Source organism: Saccopteryx bilineata, chromosome 3, assembly GCF_036850765.1.
Source record: "Saccopteryx bilineata isolate mSacBil1 chromosome 3, mSacBil1_pri_phased_curated, whole genome shotgun sequence".
In the NCBI taxonomy this organism is placed as follows: Eukaryota; Metazoa; Chordata; class Mammalia; order Chiroptera; family Emballonuridae; genus Saccopteryx; species Saccopteryx bilineata.
The window spans coordinates 234,725,754-234,740,827 of record NC_089492.1 but is presented as its reverse complement, the minus strand read 5'-3'; the positions used below and the strand labels follow the sequence as shown (position 1 = coordinate 234,740,827).

The following is a 15,074-nucleotide window of genomic DNA, read 5'->3' as shown; positions in this document are numbered from 1 at the left end:
TGTATTTTCTTGAAACTTTCATTTCTTCATCACTGCTAGTTGCTCTCGTGTTGACAGATGGTATACACATTGGCATTGTGGGACTTGAGCAAACATTTTGACATTCTTTTCCTAGTGATTTTTAGTGCTATGTGGTCAATGTTCCCCAAGAAATAAATTATTGCTGGCATTTTCAGTAAATGCCTTTGTGCCTCTTTCCTTATGGTGTGATGAAAGTGAAGGAGAGAATGGCTGCTCAGCTGGATGGTCTTCCCAGGTTCAAATACCTCCTTTTACCTGGAAAGCCTTCCTTTTTCCCAAGGCTGGTCTCTCTCTATACATCTTCACCCATCTTCCACAGGCTCCTGCCACCTCTCCTATTTGCATGGTGTCCCTGACCTGGGGCTTTCCTCTTCCATTCTTTCCCATTGTCTTCCTTTATTGTCAGAACTCCTCTCCAACTCTCCCATATTATAAACCAGCTAACCACCCTGCATTATTTGAGAGAATCATTAACCAAAGCTAAATAAATTCCTACTACTTACCAAAAGCACGTGACAGAGCTGCCCATGTCAGCAGTAGCTTCATCAAAGCCTGAAGCTTTTCTGGGAAAAAAAACCCAAAACTCCCTATTTTTCCAGTGAAATAAGTTAAGGTGTGTTATTTAGGGGCCCCAAAGAGAAATTCAACTCTATCACATGCTCTATATTATTAATTAAACCAGCCCAAAAGAATCCTTTAAATTTGGTGAAAATACAGCCAGCTCTCCAATTGCATATGATGCAGTAACAGACAGTTAACATAGATATATATATCTAGATATCTAGATATATCTAGATATCTAGATATATATGTTATTTATCTGCATCATTAATTGGGGCAAATTGGCGCTTCCTATATTTATCACCCTATTAATTCATTTCTTACTGGCTTTTTTGTTTGTTTATTTCTGTAACATCCCAGCCTTACTTTTGAACTCTGTTTAATACTCTTGATTGTTACATTCATTTTGCCCACTCCTGCTCTGGTTTTTTGTTGTTGTTTGCTTGTTTTTCTCAAGATCATTTGTTCCACCCACTCCATATGACTTTCTTGCTTGGTCAAAGAGGAAAGTAAAAATAAACTGTCACGCCCTGGCCGGTTGGCTCAGCGGTAGAGCGTCGGCCTAGCGTGCAGAGGACCCGGGTTCGATTCCCGGCCAGGGCACACAGGAGAAGCGCCCATTTGCTTCTCCACCCCTCCGCCGCGCTTTCCTCTCTGTCTCTCTCTTCCCCTCCCGCAGCCAAGGCTCCATTGGAGCAAAGATGGCCCGGGCGCTGGGGATGGCTCTGTGGCCTCTGCCTCAGGCGCTAGAGTGGCTCTGGTCGCAACATGGCGATGCCCAGGATGGGCAGAGCATCGCCCCCTGGTGGGCAGAGCGTCGCCCCTGGTGGGCGTGCCGGGTGGATCCCGGTCGGGCGCATGCGGGAGTCTGTCTGACTGTCTCTCCCTGTTTCCAGCTTCAGAAAAGTGAAAAAAAAAGAAAAGAAAAAAAAAAAAACTGTCACTCAGAAAGCAAACTTCAAGTGACCTCAGATGGCCATCTAACATGTTCTTTCAATTCATTGAGATTCACAGAGGAAATTACACACAAAGAGAATTTGAAAAGTGCCTATGCTTTGCATAATGTGTTTTTACACCCCCTGCTGAAGAAATCTCAAATCCTGGCAGTCACTTTAATTCTGAACACATCTCATATGCACTCTTTCAAGATGCACCTCAAAGGGGTTTATAAAAAAACCAACCTGAGAGGATAGTCACATTGCTTCTTTGCTGAGGAGCACTCTGATTTACTCTGTTCAGTTCTGTTATTTTTAACTTGGTTTTCATCTTCCCACTACATTCCTCACTCTCCTGTTCTTTATTTCTGCTGCTGTGGGTCACCTGACAGCTGATTCTCACTGAAGCAACTGCATTGTCAAATGACTGACTGCCCAGCAGCTTCTCCTGTGTTGGCGTTTATCTCTTTGTAGAGGATGTGCTTTGGCTGTTCAGGACCAAAGGACTGACTTTTGCTGATTGTCTTGGAATGTCAATTTAATGAAGTCAAATGACTCAGGGAAGTAGAGAATTTCAGCGGCAAATTTCCTGAGTTGATGGCTCAACATTCCCCTTCTACCACCACAATACTTTTTGACATTTTCTGTGACACTTGAGTCAAAATTGGGGCAAGTGTGCTAAGAACTAATAAGCAAAGTTTAATGTAATTTCAGGTCTAAAATCTTAAGAGCAAGTTTAATCTTCTTACATGGTAGTTCATATACAAATATGCCCTTATAAGACTTGGGCATAAAAATCTTTCATGAGAGTTGTGCTGACAAAGCAGTAAATCTGATGCCACACCTGAAAATAGAACTTTCTGTGTATTATCTTTCAAGGAATGAAGAGCTTCTATGGAACTGTACTTCACTGAATTTAAGACATCAATGACAAGATGCACTATTATTTTATATATAACTAAGAAAGAAGGGGGAAGCTGCTAATTGAGCTAAGGGGCAATGCTTTCTTATCACAATGGTTTTAAGACCCCTCCCAATTCCAGAGGGGTTAAAATATAAGACTGTACCCATCTTAGAATCAATGAAATACAATAAACTCTTTTTGTACTCAGAAAAATCTCACAGGACCTTCACTCTATGATTTTAGAGGAAAATCTATTAATATTATGGAATAGAGAAAATATTTAAAGTTATTCTATTATAATAAATAAACTCCTAAACATTTGAGATACAAATAAACAGTGAATTATCTCTTAATTAATTGTAAATATTCATTTTTCTTGTTTTGTTTTTTGTTTCTTATTTTCATGGATGATAGGGATTTTTTAGATGTTTGTAAAAATCTTCATTTGGGACCTCAATGTAAAAAGACCACAGTAAAGACAATTTTTCTTCATTGTGAAATTTACTGTTAATTATAGTTCATCACTGTTGATTATGCATTATCATTTGTCTTTTTAATATCCCAGATACTGTGATGAATGAAAAGTAATCATTTATGAGCAACAAAGGAAGTGTCAATGAACTTTGACGCTTTCGTTGGTATAGAACTTTGAGCAAAAATCATTTGTATGCAATTCTGGGATATTAACCATAGTATCTAAAACTGAAAATATTTCCTCTAAGCCTTTGTCTCTCCAAGCTGGTATGCAGTTCTGAATTGGATCAGCATTTTTTTTTTACAAATACCTGTGTTAATGCCAATTATCCTACACAGAAAGAAAAACAACCATTTGGAGGTGGATATTCTTGATCCCAATTAAAAATTCCCACATATAATTTTAATCTTTTTTTTTTCTTTCTGCTATATTTTGGAAAAGCCTATCTTCAATACTGGCTTCTCCAGCCTGGATCAATTTGAGGTCATCTCCATGGTTAGTCCTTAAAAATAAAGGAAATTTTTTTCTGTATTTAATTTGAGTGTTGCACTTATTTAAACAAAGCACAAAGCTATTCAATGACTCAATTTTAAAATTCTTTGATTTATTTAGGATATTTTCTTCTAAGCCTTCAATGTCCACAACCACCATAAAAAAAAATCAACCCTTATAAATTATGCTTTTGTAACTTCAGCTCAAAGAACAAATGGCAGTTTTGGAGGCTCCTCATTTTAATGAGATTATAAATAGGAAATTAGTGCTTCGAAAGAAAGGACTATCCTCCATCACCTCCCACTTTTAGGTATGAAAAAGCACTGTTACATTCAGTTACTGTGAATTGAACTGTTTTCCTTCCTATTTTCTCTAGAGACTACAGAGTGTCCTCGTTAGTACCAATTTATTTGTCCTGTTCCTTTCCTGTGGATACTATAGGAGATACATTAACTTGTTCTAGCCACAAAGAAGCCACATGTATAATAAAAACTGATTAACAGGTGATATCCTAGAACATTAAGAATTGACACAGAAATAGTTTCCCTGTTTTGCTCTCTAAGTCTAGGAGCCAAGCTAGTAGGATATTTTCCAAGAAACATTATTTATGGGATAGTTTTACTACCTTCATTTATTTATTCTCTTATCTTCTCTACATTGTAGGAAGGATTTTCTCTTACGGGTCCTTGTACAGATTTTGCTCGATTTTCTATTAAAGTTATAATAATACCCTCAGGACCTATGACATTGAGTACTTTTTAAAAAAAAAAAATCAGATAGAGTAATACTCTAGTTACCTGCAGTTGTTAGTTGGTGAGAAGGGAGATTAGTTAGTTGGTGAAAAAGTGAGATCAATTTACAAAGGTATTTAGCCATAGCTGAACACTATAGCCAAAGGTGGAATTACAATAATGCCATTCAAAATTCACAGTCTATAACTACCAAAGACAGGTACAAGTCAAATTCAATTTGGATATTACTGAAGTTAAAATGGAATATGTCATTCAGGGACCTCAGGTTTATACTGTTGCTTTTTTATGGTCTTGCTAAAAGCTTCCTCTTTCCCCCTGTGGGGGAGTACATGCTGTGTGATTCTGTTGATGGACATATGTCTGGCCACTTGAGAATTGTGTCTGAGTGAAATACACTTGCACAAGTCAATTATTAATGAGTGTCTTTAACAACTCCCTGAAAAGGTGGGGTTGTGACCTCTTCCATGGAGATGAGTCCAGTCAAATGCAGATGCTAAAACATGGCATTTTAAAAATTACAATTTCTTCCCATAGAATCATCATGAAATAAGCACATCCCTTTTTATATCCTAATCATAAACTCAGTTACTTAGGTTTTGTTTCATTTTCCATTAAAATCACTCTTGTGTTTCAGTCAGTAAAGTGTGCTGCTTGATTTCATTTGGGATTTGTATTTGTGTTTTTGCTTTCCATTCCTTTATATTTCTTTGGTTCGTAGTGTCAGAAGATGATGTTTTTTATGACAAACTGCCCTCATTTGAAAGGCGCTGTGAAACCCCTGCAGGTATGGTGCTAACCAAGTGATCTCTAGATATCTAGACTTTAAAAATCCAAGCCATTATGCTATCTGAATGCTATAAACTTCATGGACATGCTACTCACCTCATGAGTGTCCAGTGCCTCTCAGATGCACCTGTCTGCTTACTGTTCATTGTGGAACTCATGCCATTGAATTTTTTAAGTGAACATATTAAAAAGCAGCAAGTTGCATGACAGTTTCTCAGTGAAAAGGTTCAAAAAAGGTGAGACGCTATTGCTTTGTGAATCTATAAAGGAAGGAATAATTTAACTGCTCAGAATTACATGTCCAGTGACTGCTTTTTTAATTTTAAAAAATAATAAGAGCACCGTTAGTAATCTTGTTTTCTCTTTGGTACATAGGTAAAGGGTGTTTTGTGTCTGGATGCCTAAGGTGATTCCAGGGGAGGGGATGGAAGATATATGACATCTTCCAAGAACATTAAATTGATATACAATGCTGTTGTCATTTAAAACCTAAGCTAAGTTTATAAGACCCATGAATCCAAGTTTATCTCTTTGAAAACATAGAAGAGAATTACACTGAAGGTGAAATGGATACAGCAATTGCTGAATGACAGTTTGCTCACACTAGTGCAGTTAAAATATGCTGACGCCCCTGCATGGCCAGGAAGACTTCTGCTCATGCGCACAAGCACCAAGTGTCAAGCTACCAACAACACGTGCTCATCCCCTTAGGCCTTGATAGCTTTGCTTTGCTTTCTGTTTCCTGAACTAAAAAAAATAAAAATAAAAATACCACATAGATTGCCAGCCTTCCTTTTTCCCTGCACGCTAATGACATGCAGTGCCTTTGCCCTCCCCCGTAGTGAGATTTAATGACCTGCTCTGTAACTCATACTGTGTCCTTCTCTCTCCCTCTCCTTAACCTTTCCCATCCCGCTTCAACTCCTGGCCATACAGAGAATGAACAGCCTTCCCTCGTTTGGTTTGACAGAGGAAAGTTTTATTTGACTTTTGAAGGTAAGTAGTACATAGCATACCAGATTCTAATTTTACTCCCCTCATCCTTTTTCCCCCATCTGCATTTTGAAATCCCAATTCTCTTCAAAAGACTTAGTCTCACTCTCTATATAAAAATGCTATGGCTACTTAGAAAATATTAAATACCAAAGAAATATTACATGAATTTGGTTTGTATGGGATCTTCAATTTATTATATTTAAAAAATTAAAGCTAATTTGCAGTTAATATTGTTGCTTAATTAAATTGGGGAAAGAAATACCATTTTTGTCTAAGGAACTTAACTCTGTCAACCTGGGCTCTTTCCTAACACTTTCACAAATGCAATGCAACAAATATAGGGACATTTTTGGTTGGTATTGGCATTTGACTCTGTTTTGGATAATTAATATTTCAGACATAACATCTATTATTGTAAAATGTAAATATGTATATATGCCCTTATGACAAAAAAGCTACATAGAAGGTCAGAAAAATCTGGAAGAAATAAAAAGGGGAGAGGAGTATTTTAGTAAGTTCTATTTACATCTCCTGAAATTAAACTGGAAGTAAAATGGAGACTGTAGTAAAATGGAGAACTATAGCTGGACTTGACATTTTAGGAGATTAAAGAAAATATGAACATGTCAGATATCTAAACCTCAGTGTTGAATAATTTGTTATGTTCTGCATTAAGGATTAGCATTCTTCTGTTTTACATTTAAATTCTAAATCATTGTAATAGGCCAGGCATTTCATAAAATGGCTCATTTAAACTAATGGTGAAAGGAAAATAAAGTAATTTAACTTAATTAATGGATCCTCATACCTATAAATATTAATCAATTAAGTCCCTATTTGCTATAATTTTAAATAGTTAAATGAATTCAGGGATCAAAAATTGGCCAAAAAATACTCTACTCTAGAATTGAATCTAAATATTGGACTTGTGTCTGTGTTTCATGACACAAAAAATTTTCTAATTTGAGTGTGTTTTAACACAATTTTAAAAGTAAGAAAATGACTGATAGGCCCTGGCCGGTTGGCTCAGCGGTAGAGCGTCGGTCTGAAGTGCGGGGGACCCGGGTTCGATTCCCGGCCAGGGCACATAGGAGAAGCGCCCATTTGCTTCTCCACCCCTCCTCCTTCCTCTCTGTCTCTCTCTTCCCCTCTCGCAGCCAAGGCTCCATTGGAGCAAAGATGGCCCGGGCGCTGGGGATGGCTCCTTGGCCTCTGCCCCAGGCGCTAGAGTGGCTCTGGTCACAGCAGAGCGATGACCCGGAGGGGCAGAGCATCGCCCCTTGGTGGGCAGAGCGTCGCCCCTGGTGGGCGTGCTGGGTGGATCCCGGTTGGGCGCATGCGGGAGTCTGTCTGACTGTCTCTCCCCGTTTCCAGCTTCAGAAAAATACAAAAAAAAAAAAAAAAAAAAAGAAAAGAAAAGAAAATGACTGATAGATTCTTAAGTAGTTCGTGTGGTATGGTTTTTTTCTCTCTACAGTTAATTTTCCTTGTAAGATGGTCCTAGAATGGAAGCCTTCAGTTTGGCATAGTTCAGATAGCAGAAGAAAATGTGGTCTGATTTAAAACTTTCCAAGTCGCTGATTTCTTTTTATGGCTCTGGTAGAAGACAGGAGGATAGGCTATTCACTCTGCTTTAGAAGCCTTGATTGTCTCGGGTCATTAATTTTGTAATAAGCAAGATGCAAAGTCTACAAACTTATGACCTTCTATACTCTCTCTCTGAATCAGAAGAAACTAAAATGTGCCCAGGTGTGGCACATTTACTAATCAGCTCATCTCAAAAGGAGAAGCTGTGGTTGAATAGGTTGGTAATCCTGAGATACAATAAATATCCGCATTCATAAAGGCCCTTTCTTTCTGGTCCAGTCTGGTCGCAGCTGAAGCTGTAGTATACCCCATTTTAACCAGGAAATAAGCAATACATTACTGGCAATCTTCAATAATTGCCTGAGCTTCCAAAAACAACACTTTGGCAAGTTTTTTGTTGCAGCAGTTTGCTTTGGCTTTTGAGTATCTATTGGCTTGTTTGCTTGTGTTTTAATTGGGGTTTCTTTAAACAGAGAGTCTTTCCTTAACAATACCAATCTAAAACAATTCCTGGTTGTTGGGTTTTTTTAAAAATATGTATTGTCAATCAAATATAAGTATTAAAAAGTGGAACAACATAATGTGAGCCACATTTTTTACTTTATAAATATAGAACATTTGTTAGTAGGTTTCTGAGTACATAAATTTCATAACATTGTCATTCTAATTAGTAAGATCCAATTTTTTTAAGCATCTCAATTTGGGCCAAGGGAAGTCATGCAAGAAAGTATTAATAGAAATTACTTGGAGTCTCTAGTACCATGTTATCATTATCTGGGAAATATGAACAAAGTTTCCCAAGGAACTACAGGAGCAGCCATATCATGAATGCATGCCCCCTCCTTCTCTCATCAGGAAATGCTTGTGCAGATAACTACTTTAAAATCAGCTTTAAGGCTAGACTTAGGAAAGACTCAAGATGACAAACACCTAGTCACTTGAACAAGAATGACAATGTTTTAAGAACAAAGAAGGTTTGTTTTTCTCATTTGTGTACATTAATCTCAGATATTTTTCACTAGTGCAACCTAAAAGGGTTTTCTGCTGTGATGATAAAATGGCATAGAAATGGTGACATGTAAAATGCCTTGAGAATAGTGCCCCTACCCAATTTGTATACTCCAAAAAGACTCTCATTAAACATGTGTTATGGAATAGGAAGCACTTCTAACAAATTCTTTTGGGGCACTTTAATTTTACCCACATTTGTTATTATTAATATTAATTATCATTATCTTCTATTCTTCATTTAAGGAATATAGAAAAGGAAGAAAAACTCCCATGTCAGACAAACTCGCTTTTTCTAAATTCTTTTAAATTATTATTTATTGACATCTAAATAATGTGTTTATAGTGTTCAAAACTTTACCCTGTCTTATCCACTGCTTTGTTCTCACAGTGTTTAAACATCATAGTCACTCAGTAAGGGTTTGAGCCACTGACTGAACAACTAACTAATGAACACTGGCTTATGAGTTCCTTTGGAGATAGCATTAGGGCTTCACCATTCCAACTTTAATTTAACCAGAGATTTTAGACAGTGCTTCTAATTCACAACAGTCTCAAAATTTTTCTTAATGTTTTACTTTTATAAACAATTTCACTGAAATCTTAACTTATTTAATAAAAAAAAGTTCAAGTTATGTAAAGTAATAACTTCTAAAATTCATTCATCCAAGACTATATCCTATTGCAGCTATCAAGTATTCTTCTGAAATGGGAGGAAGGGAAAGATATTTCCATGACAAGTAGGAAATGTGACTGTTAGATATCCGAGCAGTTCCCTAGAGCATTTTAACATCAGGATGTTTCCAGAGAAGTGCCGTTCCTCTCTCCTTGGTCAGCTTATTTAACTACAAAGTCATCTTGTATCTGGGAATGAAGAAGAACACAACCCGCAATCATCCGTTCTTGAGCACCCTTGTGTCTGAGTGTGATCCCCAACCTCTGTGCACACTCGACTCTAGGCTGCTCCGTGCTCCTCTTTACTGCTCTTACTCTCATCACGCCTCCGGGAATGTCACTTCCTCAGCAACACCCTTCTCTACAGTCTAGGGCTCTGTGCAAAAATCACCCACCTGTTTCCTTAACTGATGCCCACTGTCCAGGGACCAGCACGTCTGCAGCACTCTTCATGGAAGGTTCTTCTGTGGTTCTGGCTCCACGGCCTCTTTGACTTCTTCAGCTCCCACAAACTTTCCCTTCACTCTAGTCAGTAACCCACACCTCTGGCCATATCTTGGAAATGGTCCCCACTGGTAAGCATCGCTTTGGCTATTTATACAATAACTAACAATCTGCCTCCCATTTATATAAGAACTACATTAGGCAATGATTCTTTCATTCAACAAATACTTATTACGGGTTACAATGTACTCGCACTGTCTTGGGTACTCCCCTAGAAGTAAACAAGCAGAAATAATTCTTGTTGCCATGGAGCTTACATTCTAATGTGGCAAGTTAGAAATAAGACAAATAAGTAAAATATATAGCATGGAGATGGTAATAAGTTCTACAGGAAAAACACAATAGAAAAGTAGAATAGAGCATATTGGGGTTGCAGTTTTAACTAGGGGACCAAGGTAATAAAAGTAGTAATAATAATAACTAACATCCAAGTGCTATTGGTGCAAAGTACATTCTTTCGATTATCATAGCATCTGCACAATTCACTGATGAAGAAATCTAGACTCAGATCATGTAGATAACTTTTGCAGCATCACGCAGCCAGGAAGAGGTAGAGATTTGCAGCCAGGCCACCGGCTGGATGTCCAGGAGGACGCCCTGTGTGCGTGCAGGATCTCATGCAGTCTCTGCAACGTTCCTTGAGGCAGATGGTGCCGGTGGGTTTTTCCATATCTCCTAACCTTCCCGTTCTCTAGTCCCCTGATTTTATCTTACCATTGGCCTTGCTGAGACCTCTAATCTCAAAGCCATTCCATTCTCATTTAAGCTCTTTTCCCTATCCAGATTAGAATCTAGGGAGGGAAAAATAAGTTTCTGTTACGACTTTAATCATCTATACAACAGGAGCTACTTTTTCTTCTTTGGAATGATGTTGTCTATGTAAAAAAAAAAAACTAACTCTTTGGCACTTTAAACTTCTGACCTTTCTCAGCAGGTTATTAAATATCCTTACTTAGTAATTGGTAAGACACAATCAGAGTCATGAACTACTCAGTTTTCTATACATTGTCATAGTAATAACATCCTATAAAAAAACAAACAGGTCCAATTTTTCACATGTAGACAGAAAAACATTAATTTATTCACTTGAGCATCAATAGAAAAATTGGAATATGAGACCAGTTTTATGAGAAGTAATTGTTTTGCTAAATTCATAATATTTTTCAAGTGGAAAGTGTCTACTAATTGTACCTACCTACTATAAGCCTTTTCAATATATAACACAGGAAAGTTACTGAGTACACACATTGTAAACCATAGTGTTAGGTACAACCAGGTTGGAGCAAAAATAATAGAAATGTAAAAAGCAGTGATACAGGACTGTCTTCGCTGAAAATTAAAATCACGCTCCCTAGCTATTCTGAATTTTTATGTATAGACAAGCTATACTGTAAATATAAAATATAAAATCCTTTCTTTTAAACCAACTGAAGATCACAGAGTTATTTTTTGTTTTTATGGTGTTTGTTTGTTTTTTTAAATAACCTAAACCTATTAAGATGATTCAAGTGGAATCCGAGAAATGTCTCAGGAACATCTGCTGAGGGTTTCAGAATTCACTTTGCCTCTTCATCAGAATGAGTTGCCTGTTCTGAAAATCTCTGGGATTGGCCCACATCTGATATTTCACTTGGTTTCCTGCTCTTTAAGACAGGTGCCCTGTCTCACTCATGTGTACTATATGACTGTCATGCTGGTGATCGAACAGAAAGCCAATGAAAGAGAAACCTCTTGCTTTGTACTACTCACTACACTTCTGACATGAAATAGGTAGGGTTTTCCCCTTCACATAAAACAATTCTGACACTAACAACCTAGAGTTAGCTCAGACCCCACAGGCTAAGGGCTCAGTCCCACAAGTCTGCCCCCGCCACCCCCGCTTCAGAGGACAGTCCAGAGTCCCAGGTCGTCACCTGGCTATAAATTCAGGGTTCCCACAGCCCCCATCATGTGTTTGTTGATTTGCTAAAATGGCTCAGAATTCAAGAAAGCCCTTTTATTTTTATTACTTATTTACTATGAAGAATTCAACTCAGGAACAGCCCTATGAGATGCATAGAGCAAGGAATGGGGGGAGGGGCACAGAGCCCCCATGCCCTCCTGGTCATGACACCCTCCCAGTACCTTGATGTATTCACCAACCCAGAAGCTTTCCAAACTCCATTGTTTAGGGTTTTTATGGAGAGTCATTACATAGGCATGATTGATTTAATCATTGGTAATTGGTGATTCAGTCAATATCCAAGCTCTCTCCTCTCCTCAGAAGTCCAGAATGGGACAAAAAGTTCCAATCCTCTCATCACATGGTTGATTCCTCTGGCAAGGAGTCCCCATCCTCCAAGAGTCACCTCATTAGTATAAACCCAGGTGTGGCTGAAAGAGGCTTGTTATGAGTAAGAAAAGACTCCCCTTTTACCCTGTCATTCAGGAAATTACAAGAGCTTTGAGAACTCTGTGACAAGAACTGAAGACAAAGACCAAATATATATTTCTTAATATTATAGTAAAGTGCTCCCTGTTTTTGCCCTAATGTCTAGACAAAATTGTGTAAATGGGCTATGGAAGAATCAGAATTCTATTCAATTAAATATTTATGGGAAAGCTTTAGAGTGAATGGTAGCTTTTATCCTGAATCACCAAGCAAGGTAACTGGATCATTTGATTTGGATTCAGCCTATCAGGGGTGTTGCTGCTAATACTAACACTGCTGGAGCAGTATCACTGATGAGCTCTTACCATGAACCACATCCTGTGTGATTTACTTCATATCCACAAGCTCATATAATCTACAACTGAATGAAGTGGGCACTGTTATCATTCACATTGTACAGATGTGTAAACAGAGGCTCTGAGAATTTAGGCAATTTTTTTCAAGATAGCACAGCTCATCAGTGGGTAAATCAGTTTATGGGGAGTTAGTGTTATAGGATAAAATAAATTATCTTAACCACGATAATATTCAGATCTGTCAGTGCCACTCGATAACCATATGATCTTGACACTTGAATGTCTCTGAGTATTTCTCTGTTTTATAATCTTTAAAGTGAAAGATGTAATAACCACCTGGTAAGATCATTAGGAAAATCAAATAAGATAGATTTTTTTTGTTTATTAACATAGTATACAATATGAAAGGTTTGTTTCTGTTTCATTTTTATTAAGACATTATGTTTTTAGAGCAGCAATTTTCAACTGTTTTTATCTTATGGCACACATAAATTAGTAAAATCCTGAGGCACACCAAAAGATGCATTTTTTGCCAATCTGAAAAATAAATACGTATAAGTATAATTTTAATTCATTCTTACCAGACAGCTATGGTTGAGTTGGCTGTTGCCATATTTTATTAGACAATCTAAGGGAAAAGAGTGGCTCTGTCTAAATAGGCAGGTATTGCATGTTTTAAAACTTCTTGTGCCAAGTGTTATAAAATAAATAAATATTCTTATGCCACACCAAGTGTGCCACAGCACACCAGTTAAAAATCACTGTTTTAGAGTAATTTGAGGTTCACAGTATAATTCAGAGGAGAGTACAGAGATTTCCCCTATAACCCTCTGCCTCCACACACGCTTAACTCTTCCATTATCAACATCCCATACCAGAGTGGTACATTTATTACAATTGATGAACCCACACTGATGCATCACTATCAACCAAAGTCCGTAGTTCAATTAGGGTTCACTCTTTGTGTTGTACATTCTATGGGTTTGGAGATTAAATGCATAATGACATATATCAATCATTACGGTTTCATACAGAGTACTTTCACTGCCCTAAAAATCCTCTGTGCTCCATCTCTTTATACCTCACCACTTCCAATTCCTGCCAAGCACTGATCTTTTTACTGGCTCCATAGTTTTCTTTTCCAGAATGTCATACAGTTTGAATCATATCGTATGCAGCTTTTTCAGATTGGCTTCTTTTACTTAGTAATATGCATTTAAGGTTCCTTCATATCTATTCACAGCTTGATAGTTCTGAAAGGATTTTACTATTCATACTTTGAGATCACATTCAAACTGAAAGAGACTGGTCAGGCAGTAGTGCAGCGGATAGAGCATCGGACTGGGACGCAGAACACCCAGGTTCAAAGCCCTCAGGTCGCCAGCTTCAGCGTGGGCCCATCTGGTTGGAGCAAGGCTCACCAGCTTGAGCCCAAGGTCTCTGGCTTGAGCAAGGGGTCACTTGATCTTCCGTAGCCCCCAGTCAAGGCACATATGAGAAAGCAATCAATGAACAACTAAGGAGCCACAATGAAGAATTGATGCTTCTCATCTCTCTTTCTTCCTGTCTGTCTGTCTGTCCCTATCTGCCCCTCTCTCTGTCTCTCTGTCTCTATCACAAAAAACACTTACACATACACACAAAAAAAACCTCAAACTGAAAGAGAAGAGTTAAGGAAAGAGACCAAGAAGGTACTGCATCCAAGATGCATTTGTTTCTTATTTCTGGTATCTTCCTGATCTCTGAAGTGACTTCTTGAGGCTCTGGTATTGATTAAACCCAGGAGCTTCTTCTTGTATCTCCATCAGACTCACTGATGATATATTTTCTTCATCTTATGGCCATAACAGTCTAAAACACACAGTTTTTGTTTTGTTTTTAGATGAAAGGAGGGCAAGTAGTGAGGCAGACTCCTGGGTGCCCACTAACCAGGATCCACCTGGTAATCCCTGGGGCCGGTGCTTGGGTACTAAGCTGTTTTTGATGTGTGAGGCTGATGGGCTCCAACAGAGCTATCCTTAGCACCAGGGGCCATGTTCGAACCAGTCGAGCCACTGGGCACAGGAGGGGAAGAGGAAGAGAAGGGGGAAAGGAAGGGAGAGAAAAGCAGATAGTCACTTCTCCTGTGTGCCCTGACCGGGGTTAGAACCCATGACATTCATATACCAGGTCAACGCTCTATCCACTGAGCCACCAGCCAGGGCTCACAGTTGTTTTTTAATGTGTCCCTCATGCAAAAGAAAAAGAACATAACTCAATAACTTTAAAATATATAAATGTTAAACAGCCTTTGCTTTGCTCAAGATTGAAGCCTTTTGCTCCCAGGCAAAGGAGATAAACCTTGAGTTTGAGTCACATTGCCCGAGTTCATATGACTCTATTGCAAAACAGGATTTCTCATCTGACTGGAGCTACTAAGTGAGGAACTAACAAGAACAGCACAGAGCCCTAAGCCCTGAAAAGAAGGGTCACTATGTGCAGACTATTTCAAAATATAGGTTAAATAATTCCCTCAAACTGGAAAAGGGAACAAGGGTCATTATGAATAGAATAGAAAATTTAGAGAATAGTCACTGCTTTCTTTCTTTATTCAGTGATTTACAGCATTCCATGAGTTCTTAGCTGAAAGTCCCTGTGTCGGAATTAGGGAA

The 15,074-nt window shown here is 38.2% G+C and overlaps 1 protein-coding gene and 1 non-coding gene across 18 annotated transcripts in view; both read left to right on the top strand.

The window, feature by feature from the left end:
- Nucleotides 1-15,074, top strand: part of SGIP1 (SH3GL interacting endocytic adaptor 1) — a 223,899-nt gene that overhangs the window by 167,836 nt on the left and 40,989 nt on the right. For 6 of the 17 annotated variants that reach the window (XM_066268940.1, XM_066268944.1, XM_066268951.1 and 3 more), the window contains 2 exons: nt 4,859-4,924; nt 5,863-5,922. The exons of 4 other annotated variants lie outside the window; for them this stretch is intronic. In XM_066268940.1, the coding sequence (XP_066125037.1) occupies nt 4,859-4,924; nt 5,863-5,922 (126 nt within the window). The remainder of the gene's footprint in view (nt 1-4,858; nt 4,925-5,862; nt 5,923-15,074) is intronic. 7 more of the 17 variants (XM_066268954.1, XM_066268956.1, XM_066268950.1 and 4 more) reach the window with 2 other exon arrangements.
- Nucleotides 6,933-7,008, top strand: TRNAF-GAA (transfer RNA phenylalanine (anticodon GAA)). The gene has a single exon. It is a non-coding gene; the product is annotated as a tRNA-Phe (tRNA).